At 38.5% G+C, this 21,107-nt stretch overlaps 4 protein-coding genes across 4 annotated transcripts in view; 1 reads left to right on the top strand and 3 right to left on the bottom strand.

Moving 5' to 3' along the window:
* LOC124299133 (PH domain leucine-rich repeat-containing protein phosphatase 2) overlaps positions 1-21,107 on the top strand; it is a 116,617-nt gene that overhangs the window by 45,312 nt on the left and 50,198 nt on the right. Inside the window, exon 5 of the mRNA XM_046752107.1 lies at positions 2,580-2,815. Within this exon, the coding sequence (XP_046608063.1) occupies positions 2,580-2,815 (236 nt within the window). The remainder of the gene's footprint in view (positions 1-2,579; positions 2,816-21,107) is intronic.
* LOC124299146 (macrophage mannose receptor 1-like) lies at positions 12,049-12,996 on the bottom strand. Its single transcript, XM_046752137.1, has 2 exons — positions 12,434-12,996; positions 12,049-12,342 (listed from the first exon to the last, which is right to left on the bottom strand). The coding sequence occupies exons 1-2, from the start codon at positions 12,894-12,896 to the stop codon at positions 12,197-12,199; spliced, it is 609 nt and encodes a 202-aa protein (XP_046608093.1). The 5' UTR covers positions 12,897-12,996; the 3' UTR covers positions 12,049-12,196.
* Positions 14,986-15,901, bottom strand: LOC124299144 (uncharacterized). Its single transcript, XM_046752135.1, has 2 exons — positions 15,348-15,901; positions 14,986-15,256 (listed from the first exon to the last, which is right to left on the bottom strand). The coding sequence occupies exons 1-2, from the start codon at positions 15,799-15,801 to the stop codon at positions 15,099-15,101; spliced, it is 612 nt and encodes a 203-aa protein (XP_046608091.1). The 5' UTR covers positions 15,802-15,901; the 3' UTR covers positions 14,986-15,098.
* LOC124299147 (uncharacterized) lies at positions 18,467-19,424 on the bottom strand. Its single transcript, XM_046752138.1, has 2 exons — positions 18,911-19,424; positions 18,467-18,843 (listed from the first exon to the last, which is right to left on the bottom strand). Exons 1-2 carry the CDS (start codon positions 19,356-19,358, stop codon positions 18,689-18,691), a joined length of 603 nt encoding a protein of 200 aa, XP_046608094.1. The 5' UTR covers positions 19,359-19,424; the 3' UTR covers positions 18,467-18,688.

Below are 21,107 nucleotides of genomic sequence, written 5' to 3'. Positions count from 1 at the left end.
AGCTTACCTGATTTTGCTTCAACTGATCTTTTCGAAACGTATAACTTATACTCGGTAATCCTGGTGGATTCAAATTCGAAGACGTGGCGCAATCAGGGTCACTTTGAAATTTGACCTTCAGTTCATAATACATTTAAAATTATTCGGTAATCGTTGGACCTGACGATATGAAATGAAATTGATTTGATAATATCATGACGTGATTGTGCTGAAACAGTCTTTAAAATTTCATTGAGAGGTTTATTGGACTTTTCTGAAATTTTATTTGATAATGTAACAATTCAACAACTATTATGTTGTTGAAATTTGATTCAATATTGGTAATGCAATCACGTGTGTATTCAAAATCAATTAGGCATTTCAAATTGATTGCGTATCTTTACGCTCGTCTGTAGATGCAAAATTGGAAAATCGACAATTTCTGGGAATTTTCAATTACATTTCATCAGCCAAGGATAAAAATCGTATAAAACAATTTGACAGTAGCAATACAAGGCTGGTTCTAAATACAGATTTCTACCACCGACCCTTACCGACATCCTGCCCGGACTTAAACCCTTTTCAGCGGTGATGTCACCGCTATCGATCCCTGCTGTACCGACCGAAGGTCAAAACTGCACTGTCTTACCAACAATCTTATCAACCGAAGGTCAAAATCACGTTGCCTTATTTGACTTGGTAGAAATTTATATCAAATCTCACACAGTGAAAAAATAAACTTAAAAATTGACGTATTAAGTTACGTTCGTTTTCCGATAAACTTTTCTTCCACCATTCTTGCGGAACATACAGAGTCAATCGAATCAGCGATAACTGTTTAAACCGAAGTTTAAACTGAGTTTTGAACTGAATTCCGCGTTGAAGATTGGTGAACACGTTGGTAAATATACCAAGGATGTGTAACTAGCATCCCTCATGAAGTTTGCAGGGTGAATCGGACTGGGTCCAATAAGCCAATGCCCACAAAAAGTTTCTCCTAAGCCCGCTTCCCGTTTCTCGGCGTAGGTATTCCCGCCTTTTTCCCCACCGAACACGGGGTGAAAAACTTTTGACGTTTATAAAGTTTTCATCTCGCCGCAGAGAGCCTTGTCCCCAAAAGCGTTTTGCCGAAACTCGGTGGATCCTTATATATGGGACATTCCACGCCAAATTGACCAGAGTCTGACCCTCAACCTCATGAATTTGGTTCGAGATTCTGGACTTTTTTTTTTGTAACCACAAAGTACTGAAATATATTTTTCAGACTTTTTTTTCGATTAAATTCATTTTGCTTATGATTTTGAAAAACTTCCGTGTCTTTGAACGCAACTTAAAGATATTTTAAAAAATTCTAAAATCTTGCGCCATATGTAAAAATTCTTAAGCATAGACTCAGAATGGACCGGCTTTCGATTCCACTCTTTCTTCAGAGTTTCAGAGAAAGAAAATTGTGAGAAAATTAGAACGCATAATTCGCCTATTGGGAACTGGTACTTGAACATTTTTATACATGACCTAAGATTTTTGAAAAGTCCTTCAGTATTTTCCGAAGCTATTTAATTATTTTGAACTTGATTGGGAACAATCTTCAAAAATCGTAGGTAAAGGAATATTGCTCGGAGAAACGTGAAATAAATCTGAGTACTTTGCATGGTCGAAACAACAATATAAAAAATCGCCGACCAAATCCAAGAGGTTCGTGGTTAGACCCTGATCGATTCAGGGTGGAATGCCCCATATGTCTTTGTATTATAAGGTATATAGATACAGGATATAGGCGAAGCGAGAGAGCGGAATCAAGTGCTCGATTAATCTTACAGTCCTGTTTTTAACGTCAGCATTGAAACCATAAAGACGTAACGCTTCAATCGCTGTTTTTTTCATTCCGACGAAACGCTACAGCTTCTGATTCCTTTTTTTTTTTTGGCCTAATCTCTTCACACCGAATTTTCTTACTCTGTTTTTAATTTTTTTCGAACAAATATAAAGACCAACTAAAAATATATTTACCAAAAATGTCATATTTTGCATAAATTAAGACTTTCTTTTTAACCAGTATACTCAACTTAATCTCTGCTCTCCTTAACCTGACATGCATATTCAGTAAACCGGAAAGTATACTGGCAAACTTATAAATATTCAAACCGTAATTAAGTGGCAGCCTTTTCAAAGCTGTTATAGTACATAAAATTGAAATTTTTTTTTCCTTAGGTGAGTTTTGGAACCTAATAAAAGTCTAGATTGTAGAATTTTTTACCCTCTGTTTGTTTCGTCACATCTATCTTTTGAACACTCTTCCGATGTTGTTTCGAGAAACGATTAGAAATTGAAACCCAAACTCCGTAAAATTGAGGAAACGTGAGAAAGAAACGCATGAAATGAATGCATTAAAAAAAAAAAATGATTCGATCTTGAGAAAATTTCAGTTTATATAGCTTCTAACTTTTGAGGGGAAACGAGTTTGCAATTAATCAAAATAATGAGAGTTTTGAAAGGTGTAACGATCGATGTGTAAACGAATGGCGATTAAAGAGAGATTTCCTTTATTCGAAAAGTTTGCAAAACGCTGTTACATTTTATATTACACTCGAACGTTTCAGCGTCGCCAGACTCGTCGCCGGAATGGATGGAACTCGGAGGAAACGGAAGCGCCGTCTGCTGTGCTCCATCGCGGCTGGGCAGGCTCGTCCTTCGAGTGACGGGATACCCGAGGATCACAGCACCCCGACAAGGACCTCGTCCTCGAGAGTCTCCTCACCATCCCGAGACGCGGCATCTCTACCTTGGCTTCCATCATCCGTGGGACAGAGACCTTTGGCGAGGTTGGCTCAAGCAGGTAAACCATTTTTTTGATCCCTGTTTTTAATCGGAATTTTTTTACTTCCCATTGCCTGATGTGATGCAAGAAAGGTAGGTATTGCTTTTCGTTGTGAACGACTCTCTAAACTTTCGAAGAATATTCGCGTTTCCTCGCCTCTAACAGTAAGTAAGAAAAAAACAGGTATTTCAGAAAAATTTCGGAATGCACTGAGGGAAATTTTTAGTTCCGGTTACCGCTCAGTCCTTGACTATTTTTATTTTTTACCACAATCGAAAAATATAGTTCCAGGTAGAAAATGAAAATTAGTTTTCTAGCTGTTACCGGAAACTCTAGTATCCGTTACTATTCTTTCTCATTACGATCACTGTTGCTAGATTTTCTTGTAACTGTTGCTTGTGCAACAATAAATTGACGTCAAAGCCTTGTTTAACTAAAAAAGTAGAGTTAACCGAACAAACTGATTTCGCGTTACAATTACCAAAAAAGGATCAACAATAGCGGAAAATGGTTACGCGTACCTCGTTTTTCGTAATTCCAACAATATTCAAACAGGTTTTTTAACGATACATGTTTTACTGAATTTTTCTAGTTACTGTAAGAAAAGAAATGTTTCTCAGTGTGTCTATTCGACATCACAAAGCCTGAAGTTTACAACACTTTACATTCGCATGATTTCATTAAAATTAGAATTAGATATACAATTGGATTGATTTGAACATTTGTTTCTACGGATAAGTGATGTATTCTTCATGGTTCGTTGACATCCCATACGATTGTTTATTCCTCTTTACACAATAAACGATATGTATTTCAAATTCAAAACCGATGTGATATAAGGTAAATTTCGCAATCGTAAAATATGGTAGGTATACTTTCGCTAATTAATACCATTTTTATAGTAATTTTCAAAATCAACGAACTCCTTGGTAACAATTAGTCTTTTTCCGCAATTTCCCATTTAGCGACTCCGATATCTCAACGTACGAACCATAATTGACACTCTATTGAATAAAGCCACGTTATTTCATGTCCGCAAAATAATGACTGGGTAATCATAATCTGCAATGCATGCGGGGTAAAATCGCGAGTGTTTTACGCGTTTGAAAACGTGTAACGACCGAATCAGAATATAACCGGCTTTTATTACCGCGAATGATGACAAAAGCCTACACCGAGCTGTTCTGATAACTACATAAATAAATCGCGACCCGACACGGCCTGTAAACAGTTTCCCCCAAAAGCTCGCGATCGCACAATCACTATCCGCTATAAATATGTATTTTATGCGAACCGTGCGGAGGGTGGTGGAATTTTATTACCAATTATTTTTTGTCCGGATATTTTCCGCCGTGGGTTTTTCTTTTCTCTTTTTATAGGTTTCATTCTTTTTTTTTTTTTTTTTCACCACTTCGTCTTGTTTTTGTTCATCCATGTATAGCTATTTTCAACACCGTGATTTATCTAAGGGCATTTTAGCTCTTGTTTGGCTGAAATCGTGGAAAACTACCCCTTAATTTTACCCCAAAACAACTCGCGCAAAAATAATTCTTTGTTGTTAGGATGTTAAATTTTTCCGAATTAAATTGTTGATTTCTACATATCGTTATAAATTAGTTTATAATTATTTTAGTTTATAATTTTACAATTAGTTATTTTTTGTCATGTCTCGAGATCTCTCCAAGTTGTTATCAATTTTTTTTATGATTTTCAATTATTCTCTGCATTGCTCCTTATCAATCAGAATAGTTGACTACGTTCATTTTGAATACTTCTGTCGATTTATACCGTGAAAATTTTCGGTTTAAAACCTTCCAATACTGACCCTCGGTGCTTATCCGAAAGCTAGACTGTCGATTTATACTCTGGGATTTTGTACAGTCCTGCATCAGCTTTTTCCGTTGCAAGTTGAATGAAATAGTTTTTTTTCAATTCAAGTTACACAAGAATCTTGTGCCAAGATATCTGCAGTCTCAGCAATTGCGTGCCATTTGCCAATTGACCATAAAAACCGTACTTCGAACACATCCGTCGTTCTAGAATCGATATTGAAAGCAAACTTTCGACGTATAAGGTGAGTCGATAACCAGCCAGACTTGAGAAGTACGCCGGCAACGTTTGACGCGTAAAACGTTGTTTACGTGACGAATTGAAAGTTGAAAAAACGCTGTTTGTAGTCCTTCGCAAATCCTGAAAAGCGTTGCGTTTTATTCTGCTAATTTCAAACTCGTACGTCTCTCGTAGGTGAACTGACGATTTTTATTTTCTTATTTTTTTATAATAATTTTACTTTGCAACAGTTGGAAATTCGCCAAATGTTGAATCGGAAGTAAGTAACGAAGATTCTAGACTTTTTGTTACAGAATAGATCGACTCTTTCACACGGTTATTTAATCTTTTAGTCCGACAGCTAAACTTTCTATCAATAATACGACTAGCATTATTTATTTGTAAATATCTTGACTTATTCCCATAAATGGATTGAGATTCTGAAAAATTAAAGAAGCCGTAAACTGATATAAACCAATTATGCATCAACTTCTTTAAACATTGATGCAAAACTAGGCGAGTTTTTCAAAATTTTCTTTAGCCACCATTTTGTGGCCAAACAATGTTTTTTAGTTTCTCAAAGAAAACAAAAGATAACCTGTAAGTGATAAAACATGTTTACCGAGTTGAAAATTAGGCGTTTCTTTTTTTTTGATGCTGGCACTACGTTCTCGGGAATGGAATATCAGAATAGAAAAAACGAAAAACAACGAATCGATAAAAGCTATTTGTCCTTTAATTATTGCAGACCCTCGATTTCCTATAACCCTATGCTTCGGCAGTGCGTTCGGTTGTTTAACTTGGCTAACTCAATCCACTCGGTGAGCTTTTCCGGGTGGCGAAGCTGAGGGAATAAAAGCGAAAGACTGAAGGAAGGAAAAGAAAAATAAAAAGCGGAAGAAAGGGGGATGAAAGGCAGCAAAAATGCTCGCGCCAAGAGAAATTTTTAGTTCCGGTTACGGCTCAGTCCTTAACGATTTTCATTTTTTACCACAATCGAAAAATTTTGTTCCAGGTAAAAAATGAAAATTGGTTTTCTAGCTGTTACCGGAAAGTCTAGTATCCGTTACTATTCTTTCTCATTAAGATCACTGTTACTAGATTTTCTTGCAACTGTTGCGAAAATTTGATGCTTGTGCAACAATAAATTGACGTTAAAGCCTTGTTTAACTAAAAAAGTAGAGTAAACCTCAGAAACTGATTTTGCGTTGCAATTACCAAAAAAGTATCGACAATAGCGCAAAATGGTTACGCGTACCTCGTTTTTCGTAATCCCAACAATATTCAAACAGTTTTTGTTAACGATACCTGCTTTACTGAATTTTTCTAGTTACTGTGACAAATGAAACTTTTCTCAGTAGTTATAGGTTGAACACACACTCCGAAAGATAGATAATCGTCGGCATTCGCGAGCGAAATTTGTGAATCATCTATGAACGGGACCGAGAAGATGAACTTTCCTGGAAGGGGCTGTAGACGGAGCTTCGTATGGAATATTCAGACGACTGTTAAAAATTCAGCGAGAACTGGCGGATGTTTACCGTCCTTAAACTCACCACGCGTACGACGCCGAAGTTACTAACGTTAACGCGACGAATCGTCAGGTGAACAAATCATGAATGCGCAATTTTAGAATTACTTTCAAAGTATTGGCTTTTCAAAATAAGAGGTTGTTTTGCTTGTCGTAGTTTTCTAAATTTCATACATTCCTGAAGGTGCGAAGTAGCGTTTTTTCCCAACTTCATACTCGTCCACGTGTATGTTTCTGTGGTAATGGTACACTGAGAAAAATTTCATTTGTTACAGTAACTAGAAGAATTCAGTAAAACAGGGATCGTTAAAAAACCTGTTTGAATATTGTTGGAATTACGAAAAACGAGGTACGCGTAACCATTTTCCGCTATTGTTGATCCTTTTTTGGTAATTGTAACGCGAAATCACTTTGTCAGGTTTACTCTACTTTTTTGGTTAAACAAGGCTTTTGCGTCAATTTATTGTTGCACAGGCATTAAATTTTCGCAACAGTTGCAAGAAAATGTAGCGACAGCGATCGTAATGAGAAGGAATAGTAACGGATACCAGACTTTCCGGTAACAGCTAGAAAACTAATTTTCATTTTCTACCTAAAACTATATTTTTCGATTGTAGTAAAGAATGAAAATAGCTAAGGACTGAGCGGTAACCGGGACTAAAAATTTCTCTCAGTGTATCCACGGACAGTCTTACTTTGTTCCACGTCACTCATTCTCGCTCAATATCGTGTTAGATAATAATAATGGAATATTACATGGCAAAGTGTTACGTTGAAATCTATCCAAATACTGCAGATCGATGATTCATAGATTTCTCAAAATTTCTCTGAAACATGATGCATTTGAACAGCATAAGTTAGGGATTTTCAGAAGTTGTCAGTTACCCAGGGTTCGGTAATTAATGAGAAAAAAAAAAAAAAACAGACAGACGAAACTGTTTCATTCCGAGTCTCGCCTAGCTGTTCGATACCGTATGAGATGAATTATGCGGGACTTATTATCCACGAGAGCAGAAGATCAGTGAGAAAACAACTGGAAACGCGACAATTTACCAAGTAAGTATAACGTGGGGCGAATATAACACAAAGGATAGCGCGTATATCGTCCCGCCTTAATAATTCAAAACGGGGTCTTAATAATGAAGGCACTGTCGGTTTATTGTATTGCGAAACAAAGCGGCACCGGCTAGTCTCTTGAATATTTAGTAACGCGTCTACCTAAATCATAAACCTAGATTTTACTGTCGTGGTTCGTAGTGGCGGTGAAACCCACCCACCCCTGTCTCGGGACGCAGATGCCGTGTCTCTCGGTTCCTTTCAGAATGTCAAAGCTTCAACATCCTGCAGGATGCGCCGGATGCAAACGAAGCAAAATGAAATTGCGAGGTCAACGAGTGCCATTGTCAGAGTCCTGACAAGGAGAGCAGGATATTTGACACGAAATTTACATGCACGGTGTACGTATCGTAAAGCTTTTCGTGAGAAAATTTCCGAGTCAAAGCTTTTCGGTGGGATGATTTAGCGTCGCGTGATTATCTGGTGGAAAGAGAAGTTCGAGAATTGCAGGATTGCGAACGTCTGTGTAACTGATGTAACGAATCAAAAGTGACGATTGAGTTGTGTAATTGAGTAGTCGAAATTACCAGGTGACAAGGGAAATTGGGAAAGTGCCGACAGACATTTACGATATAAGAAAAACTTGTCACAAATGAAAATTATCGAAAAGCCAAACATGAATAAAAATTCTAAAAAGCCTTGCAGAATTAATGCGATGGCGTTATAAAAAAAACTGATACAACCGAAGCTTGTCACTTATTTGGAATGTGGTTGTGGTAGAAAATGCGGGAGAAAACTACAAAGGACTGACTCTGACAATGAGTTATGGCGAACTACATTTATTGAGAGCAAAAACGTATTGGTATCAAAATGTGATTTAAGGAGTAAATAAGAGAAATGTGCAGCCTAAAATTGGAAGCGATAACTCGGAATGAAAACTGGATGCTGGTGTTGACAATTCGTATTCAAAATCTACAAAACCATCGTTGCCGCAAGCTACGCGAACTGTTAACTCGAAATAACGCAAGATTGAGAGTCTGGATATAGATCAAAGTTGTGAAAACTAAAATCTAAGACTTCGGTACTCGGAACTAAACACCAATTGAGGAAACAGAAGCTGAAATAACTATTGAAAACTACAGAATTGAAAAATTGAGAATCGAAAACTACCAAGCTATGAAATAATACTTGACCACAAATTTTTACCTCCGGAAAAGTGAAGCTTAACGTTTTGAAACTGCTGTCGAGAATGTAGACTGAACTGAACCGCAATACCAAAATACCAAGAAATTTTGACAAGCTTTTCGGGTATTCCGAAGACGGTTCTAAAATCAGCAAAAATCCGTTGGAAAGTATATTCATTCAGACTGTAAGGAACTGCTTGTTTGAATTGTCCAAAACTACCGCCTTTCAAATGTTTTGATCCAGAAAAATATCGAGCGCGTAGAGAAGAGAAAAACTTTTTTTTTCAAACTGAACCTGAGTACACGGTATAAAACAACGACAAACAAACCTGATCATCCAATTTGAATCGCAAACCGGATACGGAACTCAACCCAGCTCTCGTAACACCTAAGGAAATGTACAATTTTCCGCAAAGGTGTGAGAAGCGCAACGATTTACGTGAGATGAATCGAGATGAATGAAGTTGATCTTGAGCTGAGCGGGAGCTTCAGGCTTCGTTTACAAAGCACGTTGAGCAATCCTGCAGAGGGATAAGAAATTTGTCTCCGATTGTTTCGTCCAAGGCGTCCGGGTCGTTTGCCGGTGATTTCCGGGCTGGAATCGGATATTTTGGCAGGAAACGAGCGTCAGAAACGGCGATCCTGACATCCTTCGATCCGCAGTGACGAGATTCTCTATTTGCGATAAAAAAGGGTCGGAGTGAGTCGACTTTGAGAACTTTAAGAAACCCGGATCCATTCGTAACGTGATCATGTTTTAAGACCAAGTTATTCTTTAGTGCGCTGAGAATAATTTCTTAGTGACGTAAATTGATATTATGATCGATGAAAGCAATACAAACAAAAATTTATCCACTATTCTTGATCAATTTCAGATGATGTATAAAAGTAAAAAATCAACGGATCGTGATTTTCCACGCGACTTGTAACGCTCATGTTTTGCCACAACCTCTCTTCAAACTTAAACAAACTTCTTAAACAGTGCCATGGTGGGAGATTGCAAATTATTTTTCTCTCAAACACCCTAATATTTATGAATATACAGTTAGTAGCGTGACTCGAAATCCATTAAAGTCACTATCAAAGACTGAATAACACCAATCGCTGTGAACTTTCACATTTACCCAACGTTTCGCCGAATTATCAATACTGATTTTGCGTGAGACGATTGGAACTCGATGAAACGAATCGATTTCGATCAAAGCCCCATGCCGGCAAGCATGCTGGAGTCGAGAGTTCGGAGAGCCAAAGCGAGCTTGACGTCCTGCCAAGAATCGTGTAAAGCTACCCAGGCTGGCAAACAGAGCTTGACGTATTGTTTGCACATGATTAATCGAACAAACGTAGCTCGCACCGCACTCCGTGAGTGTATCACGCTTGCGGAGTGCCTCATTAACTGCAGGTATACAAGAAATCTGAACGCGCGAATGAGGCATCTACAATGAGGAAAATTTCGTTTGTTACGGTGACTAGAAAAATTTAGTAAAACATGTATCGTTGAAAAATCTCTTTAAATATTGTTGGAATTGCGAGAAACGAGGAACGCCTAACCATTTTGCGCTATAGTCGATCCTTTTTTGGTTATTGCAACGCAAAATCAGTTTCTGAGGTTTTCTCTACTTTTTTAGTTGAACAAGGCTTTACCGTCAATTTATCGTTGCACAAGCATCAAATTTTCGCAACAGTCACAAGAAAAAATATAGCAACAGTGACAATAGTGACAAAGAATAGTAACGGATACCAGACTTTCCGGTAACAGCTAGAAAACTAATTTTCATTTCGTACCTAGAACTATATTTTTCGATTGTGGTAAAGCATGAAAATAGAAATTTCTCTCAGTGAAACAGGCGAGTCCAATGTCCGGGCGACCAAAATTACGGGGTTAATATTTAGCTGCCAATTTCCAAGATGAAAGGGAAAGAATCCGCGTCTCGTCGCCTGCCTCTTGACTCCAAATAAACCGCGCTCCTAGCTCGGGACAAACTCTCAAAGGGACTGAGAGAGTGAAAGTGAGCCTGCAGGATATCAGCCGGAATAATTACACCCGGTAAGTGCAGCCCGCAAAACTTCCAGAATTAGTTGCGGTATTCGCGATTTTTCTCGCAGCTTTCATATACAAATCCCATACCGTGTACCTTACGCCATCGAAAGTTACGGAGATCGAGGGATGGGAGAATTGGGGACGAATGACTTTTTATTGCTTGGTCAAGGATACCGTCACTTTGAATAGGCGAAGCTTGTAACGTGTAACGGCGATTCAGCATTGTTACAGCATTATTGATTCAAAATCGTCGCGTGTAAAGATTTAACAGGCGTACTTACTCAGATATGATTGACGATCTTACAACTCTCCAGGCTTTGCCGTCGACAAAAGACACGTCAAGTCGTTTTTGCGGATGAGTATTCATACCTCGAAATTTTTGCTAATTTCTTTCGTCGGAAAAATGACGAAATGTCTGTTTTGTGTATAAGAAGAATCTGATTTTTTTCGATATTCAATCCGGTATCCACAGAGTTTGGGCAACAGCTTGGAAAACACTTGATCGAACTTTTTCCGAACAAAACGCAAGCTGGGCCAGATTTGTTTACCCACGATAGCTGGAAATGTTGAGAATTCGACAGCTAATATTCGATAGAAAAGTCCAATCGATGAGTTTTGCACAAGCGGTAAGCACTGATTACAGGAGTTCTGAAATTTGAGGAATCTTGATGTCTTAAAATTATTTACATGATTATTCTCTGATCTGAATTCTGCTGCGGCTGATCGTTCACCTGCAATTGGCGGAATTGCCGATGAAGAACGAATAGAGGAAGCAAACAGAACGGGATAGATTTGTGTTTGCCCTTGAGCGAAAACGGACGAATAAAATTCCACGTGGAATTTATGAGAATTCTATGAGATTTTGGAAAGGTTTTCGACAAGTTTAGAAAGTTTCAAGCTTTTTAATCGCACGCGAATCGTTATTACGTCAGACTTTAGTATCTAAATTTGTTCGACTGTCGGATCACTTTTTTTTTTTTTTAGGGTTTGAAGCATTTTGAAGTGAGATCCTGAATTCGGTAGATTGTCACAGGAAATTTTCAGAACAGAACAGAACAGAGTTCGCAAATTTTTTAACTGAGATTTCTATAGAAATACCGAATCGTTGATGAAATGTGTTTGTAATATGGGGTGTTCGTCGCATATCCCAGACACTTAGGATTTGTTCTATAATTTGCCGTAGTATCTTTTAGAAGAGCCAAATTTCACCGGGCGTTTCGACATTTGCAAGTACTCTTCGGAACAACGTGCAACATATAATCGAAATGCGCACGTTTGTTATCCCGTCGAAAAATTTCTTGAAAATTCTGTAACTGGAAACCGTAGTCTCGGAAGATTTTCCGAGATGACGGAATTTCTGATTAAAATGATGGAAAGTAAATCGATCGACTTGTTGTTAAAATCCTTTCCGACTGTAACACCAACTTTTATTCGACCAGTGAAATGACAAAATATATCGCAGTAGCACGCATCTAAGATTCCGTTATCAGCTAATTAATGGTTATATTCGCGAGTCTACACGCTCAGCAATTTTTCCCTTAAATCCCAATCTCGCATACGAAATATTCGATTCCTTCGCACCAATGGTTGTCCAGTCCTCGAACATTTTTGAACATTGCGGCACAGTAGTAGCCTCGACCGGCAGGTTGAACCGATTGCCAAGGTACTGTCGGCACGGGTGATCCTAAATAACCAATGGTCGAAGACATCACACATTATCCGACTCTGTGTTTAAAAATTATCAGAGGCCATTGAAAGTTTCGTCGTTAACTTACCTGTCCTGACGTCCACCCAATTCCCGGATACGTCCTCGCGAATTCCTACGTGGATCTTATCGCCGGGTGATAAGAGTGACCGAACGACGTCGAACTTGCGCCAGGAATCAGTCACCACCAAGTTTCCGCCCTCGTCGACGCATTTCTGTGCAGCATTTCGCCACGTCACCTTTTCGTCACGATGATACTTGAAAGCTGCTCCGATTTGAGGAAAGCTCGTATAACCGACCGGTAGAGTCTCGGTTCCGACCTTCGGCGACGATTCAGTCACAGCTGGATTTGAAGTCGGAGTTACGTTTAGCCCCGAGACAGCCAAGTTTTCCGCGTTGGACAAGTTCGGATTTTCCGACTGCACCGCAAGATTTGAATCCAAATTGGCGATACTCGCGGCTAAAGCTCCCGGGACGACAAGAATCCACACGAGCTGTATCGCAGGCAGCGTATAAGAGATCAGAGGTGCCATCTTTGCTTCCAACTGTAGCTTTCCAGACTCACTGATGCAATTTCATCAGCTTTCAACGCTATTCATGTAGCCTTGCGGCCTGATATCTGGCCTCAGGAGCGTGAGAGAAAGTAGTAAGACGGGATTGGGCGAACCCAGAACGAGTTTGCTAAAGAAATTTGATCTTATCCTCTTAATGATGAACGATAATTATGTCTCGCACATTCGAAGCGTATTGAAGTAGGGGAGGGTGAAGTTTGAAGTCGGTCGTAATAGCAGATAATTCTCGACTTACGGAAGAATGTTGCGCGAATCAGACGTCTTCGGTGAAAACTAAATGGGAGCTGCCTAAGTTTCTCAAAAACGTTCACACCAGGGTAAAATCAGAGATTGTATTTATCACAGCTGTGACAACAATGCAACGGTTCGTTAATAACACAGGCCTGCGATGGTTGTTCCCTGACGAAAACGAGTCATAATTTTGGTAGATATTCTATGAAAAAAACATTCAAATATCTATTTATCACGTAAATTTTAGGACAAAAATATTTTCCTTCTGTTTTCTTAGCACTACTCGACTCAACTTCCAATTCTGTGTTGATTATGCGTAAAGGTAGCGTTGATATTTTTGATATTTAAATATTCATCTACCTTTACTAATTTTTTACGGTAATTTCACGAATATTCAGAGATACGTGTATCGATTGTCTTAAGTTGTTTCTGTGGATTTTTTTTGGTAAAAACAGACGGTAGTTCCGTGACAGACGAAGAAATAACCGATTTTGAAGAATTTTCACAGGGATAATCAATTAATAAGGGAACTGGATTGCTGGTATTTTATTAATTGTATATCAAACTCGTTTTATACAAATTATTATTGAATAATATTTATAATTAGCAAATATATGAACTTTGATCAACGAAAAATTTCCCCTCCATCGTGGCATCGATTTCTCGGCGAAAGGTTATCTGAGAATAAACAACAAAATTTTATCAACATCCACGCAAATGTAGCTATCGTCGTACGGTTCCGTTTTTCTTTTTATTTTTTAATTATTATTCATAAAGTAGCGAGAGATTAACATTTTTTTGTCATAACCCTTTTTTTTCAAGCCGTGATCGAATGTAAAAAAAAAGCTGAAAACAGCCACCAACAACGATTGCTACACTTGCGCAGATGTTGATAAAATTTTGTTTCATATTTTCAGATAATTCTTTGTCCAGATATCAATACCACGATGGAGGGGACATTTTTTTATTAGTTTATTAAATCAAAGCCTATATCTTGGTTGATTTTGCATATTTTTTGATGAAAATTTATATAAAACAAATTTAATATAGACTGAATGAAATACCAAGGATCAGATCCGTTTGTTAATAAGTTATCCCCGTGAAAAAAATTCTCCAAAATCTGTTATTTTTTCATACGTCACAGTGGCTTTCCACCTCAAGTCTTTTTTTAAAACTAATGCTATTCATTTGACAACCAAACATTCGGTTATAAATTCATTATACTTTGATTTTTCATAAAAGTTGTTCGGAAATCTGGAAATATGCATATCTTGCTTAAAAAGAAATCTCGACGCGCTGTAAAGAAAAAACCTCCCCTACATTTTAATTCAACATACCTAAATACCTAAAGAAAAGCATTGTTGTCTTACGCAGAAATTTAACGTTATATTCCGCGGGCCTGTCTAATTGGTTCGAATATTTAAATTTACGTTACGTGATCGTGTCGACCACAACTCGTTATATACGGAATGTCGTGAAAAATCACCATTTCCGTTACTCCGAAGATCGACATTCGAACAAAACCTCTGTAAGATTACTTGAATAATTTCGACTACAACAATAAGACGTTTATAAAAGTCAGTAAAATATGTGTAGAAAATCATATGAAGGATTTGATGGTGGATTTTACGTTACTCTGACCGTAACCAAACCGTCGTATATCATGAATGTCTCGGACAGATTTCAAGTTGATTAAGTCGATCCTGAAATACACCGTCGTGATGAAATTCGGTGAAAACAGAAATTTGAAATGGTTTTTGAACAGCATCGCTACTCGGGTGATCGGGAATCGGTTAACTGACTTGAAAGCTTTCGCGATTCAAATGTGGATTTTTATTGAATGCTCATAGTTAAAACATACCGTGGCGTTACACTCGGAGTCTTGGTAAAACGTGATCGGCGGTTGTCTCGTTCACAACCCCGACGACCTCTTCAGTTGTTACCCCGAGGAATTTCAATCTCGCAAACGTAATGCCGTCGAGCTGAACAAGTGTCGCTCAACAATCCGAGCGTCGTTGGATGCATTCTGACGCAGTAGTAATCGCCCCAAGGTTCGTCTATCGCCCATGGTACGGTTGGCGAGGGTGATCCTGAGTCACGAAGGGTCGAAAATATCGCGTATTATCGGACTGTCCGTGTTTGAAAAAAAAAAGGCAAAGGCCGTTAAAAGTCCGAGCTCACCTGTCCTGACGTCGACCCAATCCTTGCTTTCGTACATGCGAGTGAATCCCACGTGGATGTGACTTGGGGGCGTTACGAGTAGCTTCAGGATATCGAACTTGTGCCAGGAATCAATCGCAGCCAAGCTTCCACCCTCCTCGATGCACTTCTTTGTGGCCGCTTGCCACGTCACAGCTTCATCGCTGTGATACTTGAAAGCTGCTCCGACTTCGGGGAAGCTTTCGTAGCCATCCGGGAGAGTCGTCATCGGCATTTCGATGTACGGCGGTAATACAGACTCGTTTGGATTTGGATTCGGATCGGCGTCATGCTGCACGATCGGAGAACAGTCGACGATGGATACGTTTCCATTTTTCAACACACCCAGCGCGACTCTCGAATCGATATCCGGAATTACTACATTACACACGAGCTGCATTGCGGGCAGCATTATGTAGGCGATCATCGGTGCCATTTTCGATTAATACGGTAGCTAATTCACTATCGGTAAGAATGTGATGTGGTCGACGGTGCTTCGTGACTAGCCGCACAACAATGGCAGGTCACGATGTTTCGACGCACTTTACGTGGCTTCGAGCCAGTCATTTTATCTCTCATATACGTCTCATTCAAAGCGCTGGAAGGGAGAGGAAATCATTTATCTACAAAGAACAAGAATGACGTGCCCGAATACTGAGAAGTGTTGACTCGATAAAACGCGATAGAGTGGTTTGAGAGGAATATATTTTTTACATTCGATCGAGATATGAAGTTTATTCGTGACAAATGCGAAATAAAATAACGCGCTGAAGCAGCAAATTTTGGCTTGAGTATACAGATGGTAGGTAAATTTAACAGGTCTGCTACATTGGAAGCCCACTTGACTGTATTGCAAAAATTTTACTATCGCAGTGAAAGTCTTGTTGGTTCCAACACTTTAGAATTTGCTGGTCCGGCTGTTTTCATTTTATTTATTTACTTATTCATTTTTTGGTCGTCGTTCTGAATATTTAAGAATTCGCTTCCAAGCTTGAGCAGCCGAGTAAAGATACTCTTGATTTTAAACTCTGAAATTTCTGTGTTCAGATGACGTCTGAAGACAATATGGCAAAATTACTGGATTGTATCGCGTGCACTAAAGTGGTTAATTATTTTGATCATGTCTGAATTTTTTCGCGCTCTCCCCCCCAAAAGTAATCAACATACATACAAAAAAAAAAACAAAAAAACGTATCCATTTTAATTCTTTTTTTTATGGAAACTGTTTATTATTTTAAAACTACATATCGTGAACAAAAATTGCTGTGGTTATTTTAAAGGAAACTTATTGCTATAAAAAATATGATCTATTGTGAAAGTTTCGTAAATCTAATATTTCTCGATATTAGCAAAAAAATGAAGAGAGTTCTAGACTTGCAAAGAAAAGTTTCTAATGTAACTTTTCCGTAGTCTGAAAGTAAAAATGAAAGACAAACAGTTCGGCATTTTACTGAATTTTTCATTGGAGATGAAACGAAGCGCAAGATCACTTTTCGATCCTCATAATTTTGGCACTGATTTGTATCGTGAAAATTTTATAATTCTCAGATGAAATTTATGATCACAAAATGTAAAAAACGAGAAGACTTCTTATTCGGGGGTTCATCTGTCGGTAATTCTAAGAACTGCCGGACTCGAACAAAACATTATTACGAAGATAGAAATATTCCCCGGTGATAAGAGACTATAATCACACATAATCACACATTCGTTTCGAAAAATTCGGTCGAATTATACACGTGCCAGACTCTGCGAATGCTATCTGTTCAACGAACGGATAGTGTTTTGAAGCGAAACGATTGTAGAAACGAATGTAGAATGATGCTGAGATCAAAATGTTGGTATATTTAGGAAAAATCCCATTGTAGCCGACAGATGTTCGAACTAGTGAGAAATTCGATGAACTCTATTGATCGAAGAATGCGTTTTCCTCATTTGCGCAGGGAAGATTACCTATCCTGAGAAGAGCAACCACACGGAACTTTTCTTCCCTTGAATTCTTACTCCGAAGATCCATTTCATTAACAATAACTCTATCCATGATCTTATTGCTTGAATATTTTCGCTTACTGCAACAAAACATTCACGTAATTGTGTATTATACGTGGAGACGAAATTAAAGAAAGATTCTATCGTGAATTTTTCGTAATTCTAGCAACTTCTTTTCTTCCGAAGTGAATTATTTAAAAAAATTCCATAAACAAAAAATCAAGAATTCATACCCACTACGCATTTCGAAAAAACTTTAGCACGTGAAAAATGATCATCCCGAGATAGTCACTGATCGGCTATTGTCACATCAAGTTAGCCAAAATGACCGATATTTGGTCCGTGAACCCATTTTCACGGTCACTCAGCGACAAAACTGAGGGGCTAATAATAATTTGAATTTTGACTTGTCTGAAGTGTCGGTACATCGTAGAGATCAATCGAGTCTGGTGATCGAACCTGAATATCAATTCTGATGAACTTCGGTACAATGAGAAAATATCATACTTGCCATTTTACCGTGGAAAGTGAATCGTAGTGGAATTGGTACGTATTCCAATAACGTGTTACAGCTTAATTCTCGAGGAAACTTTTCGGTTCAGATACCAATTTTTATTTGACAATAACAGTAGAGAAATATTTTATGGTTAGTAGTATATGACCAGCCTTGCCCGCGTACACTGATTACAGTTACAAAAAACGAAAATTGATTACGAAACGACTGGAATTATTGCAGGAATTACAGAAATATTGCAAAGATCACAGCAATGTTACAAAAGATCAAAAACGTTCACCGAGATTTCAAGGAGTAGGTACAAAAAACATCAAAAATTGCAAGAATTACACTGAGAAAAATTTCATTTGATATAATAACTAGAAAAATTCAGTAAAACAGGTATCGTTGAAAAACTGTTTGAATATTGTTGGAATTATGAAAAATGAGGTACGCGCAACCATTTTGCGCTATGGTCGATCCTTTTTTGGTTATTGCAACGCAAAATCAGTTTGTTCGGTTTACTCCACATTTTTAGTTAAACAAGGCTTTAACAGCGATCGTAATGAGAAAGAATAGTAACGGATACTAGACTTTCCGGTAACAGCTAGAAAACTAATTTTCATTTTCTACCTGGAACTATATTTTTCGATTGTGGTTGAAAATGAAAATAGTTGAGGACTGAGCAGTAACCGGAACTAAAAATTACAGAGATGACAAAGATTGCAAAGGATGTATAGGATTTCAGCAGCCTGTGCACACCAGATTACAATGTCAGTGATGAACCCCTCGGTTTTGCCCGAATCCGATTAGTGGTCACGACAGCCGATTTACGGACTCCTCACTCGTCGCTCTGAGGAACTTGAATCTCGCACACAAACGGCCACCCCGAACAGCCTAAAGTCCACAGTCCATTGGTTGCTTTCGTAATGTATGCACAGTCGTATTTTTCGTCGGGTTCATTTTGTCCCCAAGGTATGGCTGACAGCGGCGATCCTAAATTACATTTCATCAGTCTTTCCTCGTTTCAAAGAATCAACGGCCGTTGAAAGTCTAAGCTTACCTGTCCTGACGTCAACCCAATCCTTGCTTCCGGACTTGCGAGTGATGCCTACGTGATAAGCTTGTAAGTCCAACGGTAGGAGTTCAAAAATAATGTCGAACTTGGTCCAAGAATCAATCACCGCCAAGCTTCCACCCTCCTCGATGCACGTTTTGTTAGCCGCTGCAAACGTCGTAATTTCATCATGATACTTGAAGGCTGCTCCAATTTCGGGAAAGCTTTTATAGCCGTCCGGAAGAGTCTTCGCTTCGATCTTCGGCAATGATGCAGTCACAGGTGGAATCGAAATTGTAATTGCGTCAAGCTCCAGAATCAGTGAGTCGTTTACAACAGGTGCGTTTTGAGTTTTCGCATCTGAATTATTACGCGTTAGGTCGGGAGCTTGCGGGATGACTAAGTTACACACGAGCTGCATCGCGGGCAGCGTATAAGCGATCATCGGCGCCATCTTCGATCACAAGGGTAAAACCGATACGGTGTATGCCGTTGGTACTGGTGTTCTATGCTTGCCCGCGTATCGCACAAAAATGGTAGCGCATCATTTTTGCAAAGCTCTTTATATACCTTTGCATGAATCATTACATCACGCGTTTCTCGCCTGACACTTGACGGAGACGCGAGATTATTTTTCGTGACAATTTTTTCCTGCAGCAGTTGAGTGACTATTGAGTAACATCTGGTCGATCAAAACGCGCTTTAGTGGGTCACGAAGTATCGCATGTATTCAAATTAGACACGTATTCATTCACGTGTAACGAATATTTTCATGTTTTGTAAAAATTTTCGACTCTGTTCTACACATTTGCATTAGGATGTTTCAGACACAAATAATTTGCGATTTTACACCGTGGCAGATCATGAAGTGGTTGCTTCGGTCAAAAGAAATATTCTGTCAAAAGATTAGCATTCCAAGTTACGTGGAATATCGCGGTCAATTGATTCTCAACTTTTTTTTACATTGTTTCAAATCACGATGAATGATAATGGCAAAAAAAGTATTCGTCGCACAGTTGATGCTTGAGAAGTGTATTTGGCGATTTTAGGAATCTAACAGCTGAAAATTTGACAATATGTCGTATGACAAATGTGACATCACGTTTTGCTGCGACATTAACGGTTACTAATTTTTCCAACATTCCAATCAAAAGCGCGTGACATGATAAACGTGTTTTTTTTCTATAAACGACGATGAATGGGCGTTTCGCATCCAGTTCCGAAGGATGCGTGCTGACGAAATTCCGCATCCTTATCAGGCACTGGTAAGGCCATCAAATGTAAGTCCCCGACACTATCAGTAGGAAAAAAACCTCTTTCGATTCAGGCGGTATTCATATGAAAGTATAATTAGTGGCGTGTTCAGCAGAGATATTGATAATGAAATATCCGCTTAGATTAAACGAGTATAAAATTGCGAGTTCTGACGGTGGAGCGAATGTACAACGTTTCAACGAGGCGCAATTATTGAAGTGTGTCCGAATAAATGTTTTGCAAAATTGGATTATTCAGTTTAGAAACGGATATCGAAATGTTGTCACGGAATAACTGAAGGATACTCCGATCAGAGCGAACAGAGTATTCCGAATCCTGTTGATGTCGATTATAGAAATATGTAAGTCATGCTGTTCCGCTGCGTGAGTAAGAACAAAACGATTTGAGAGAATTTTCAAACCTCGTAAGACTTGCAGAAATTAAATTTTCTGATTGTCGATACGTGAGAACTTCCAACAATAATCGTCCCAAATTCCGGTAGAATTTTCTCCTTCGAAACTGCGAATGATTTCGATTATTGTACACAAAAACAATCAAGGCGTTGTTCCGCTCATGAAAAGCAATAATATCCGATGAAATATTTACCTGCCATGTGAATCAGACCTGGCGTATTTTACTGCAAAGTAAATGCACACGTCAAATTGCGATATCCGATATCTTGATGGTAAGAAGAAAGCTACTCTCGAAATTCCGTATTCGAGTTGATCTTAAGTGCAACTTGGGATGCTGACAGGATTATTTCATAACTCTGAATACTCCGTCACGGTACAGAGTGATATTAGAGATTATTTGCTGAGCGGATGAAACCAACCACTTTGACACAAAATTTTTGAATTCGCGTCTTTTTAAGCTTATAAAACGAAAAATCTTGTTTAAGGACAAAAAGTTCGGTACCAAATTCTCGTTACAATCCGTCAATTTTTCTATT

Source organism: Neodiprion virginianus, chromosome 2, assembly GCF_021901495.1.
Source record: "Neodiprion virginianus isolate iyNeoVirg1 chromosome 2, iyNeoVirg1.1, whole genome shotgun sequence".
In the NCBI taxonomy this organism is placed as follows: Eukaryota; Metazoa; Arthropoda; class Insecta; order Hymenoptera; family Diprionidae; genus Neodiprion; species Neodiprion virginianus.
Note: the sequence above shows the minus strand (reverse complement) of the source record. Positions and strands in the feature narration are given on the sequence as shown.

What these genes read in the sequence shown, in the direction of transcription:
- LOC124299146 (XM_046752137.1), bottom strand. Translation starts at nt 12,896, where the DNA reads ATGGCACCTCTGATCTCTTATACGCTGCCTGCGATACAGCTCGTGTGG. An exon ending in TTGGGTGGACGTCAGGACAG is followed by an intron (nt 12,343 to 12,433) that starts GTAAGTTAACGA and finishes TTGGTTATTTAG; the next exon opens with GATCACCCGTGCCGACAGTA.
- LOC124299144 (XM_046752135.1), bottom strand. Translation starts at nt 15,801, where the DNA reads ATGGCACCGATGATCGCCTACATAATGCTGCCCGCAATGCAGCTCGTG. An exon ending in TTGGGTCGACGTCAGGACAG is followed by an intron (nt 15,257 to 15,347) that starts GTGAGCTCGGAC and finishes TTCGTGACTCAG; the next exon opens with GATCACCCTCGCCAACCGTA.
- LOC124299147 (XM_046752138.1), bottom strand. Translation starts at nt 19,358, where the DNA reads ATGGCGCCGATGATCGCTTATACGCTGCCCGCGATGCAGCTCGTGTGT. An exon ending in TTGGGTTGACGTCAGGACAG is followed by an intron (nt 18,844 to 18,910) that starts GTAAGCTTAGAC and finishes AATGTAATTTAG; the next exon opens with GATCGCCGCTGTCAGCCATA.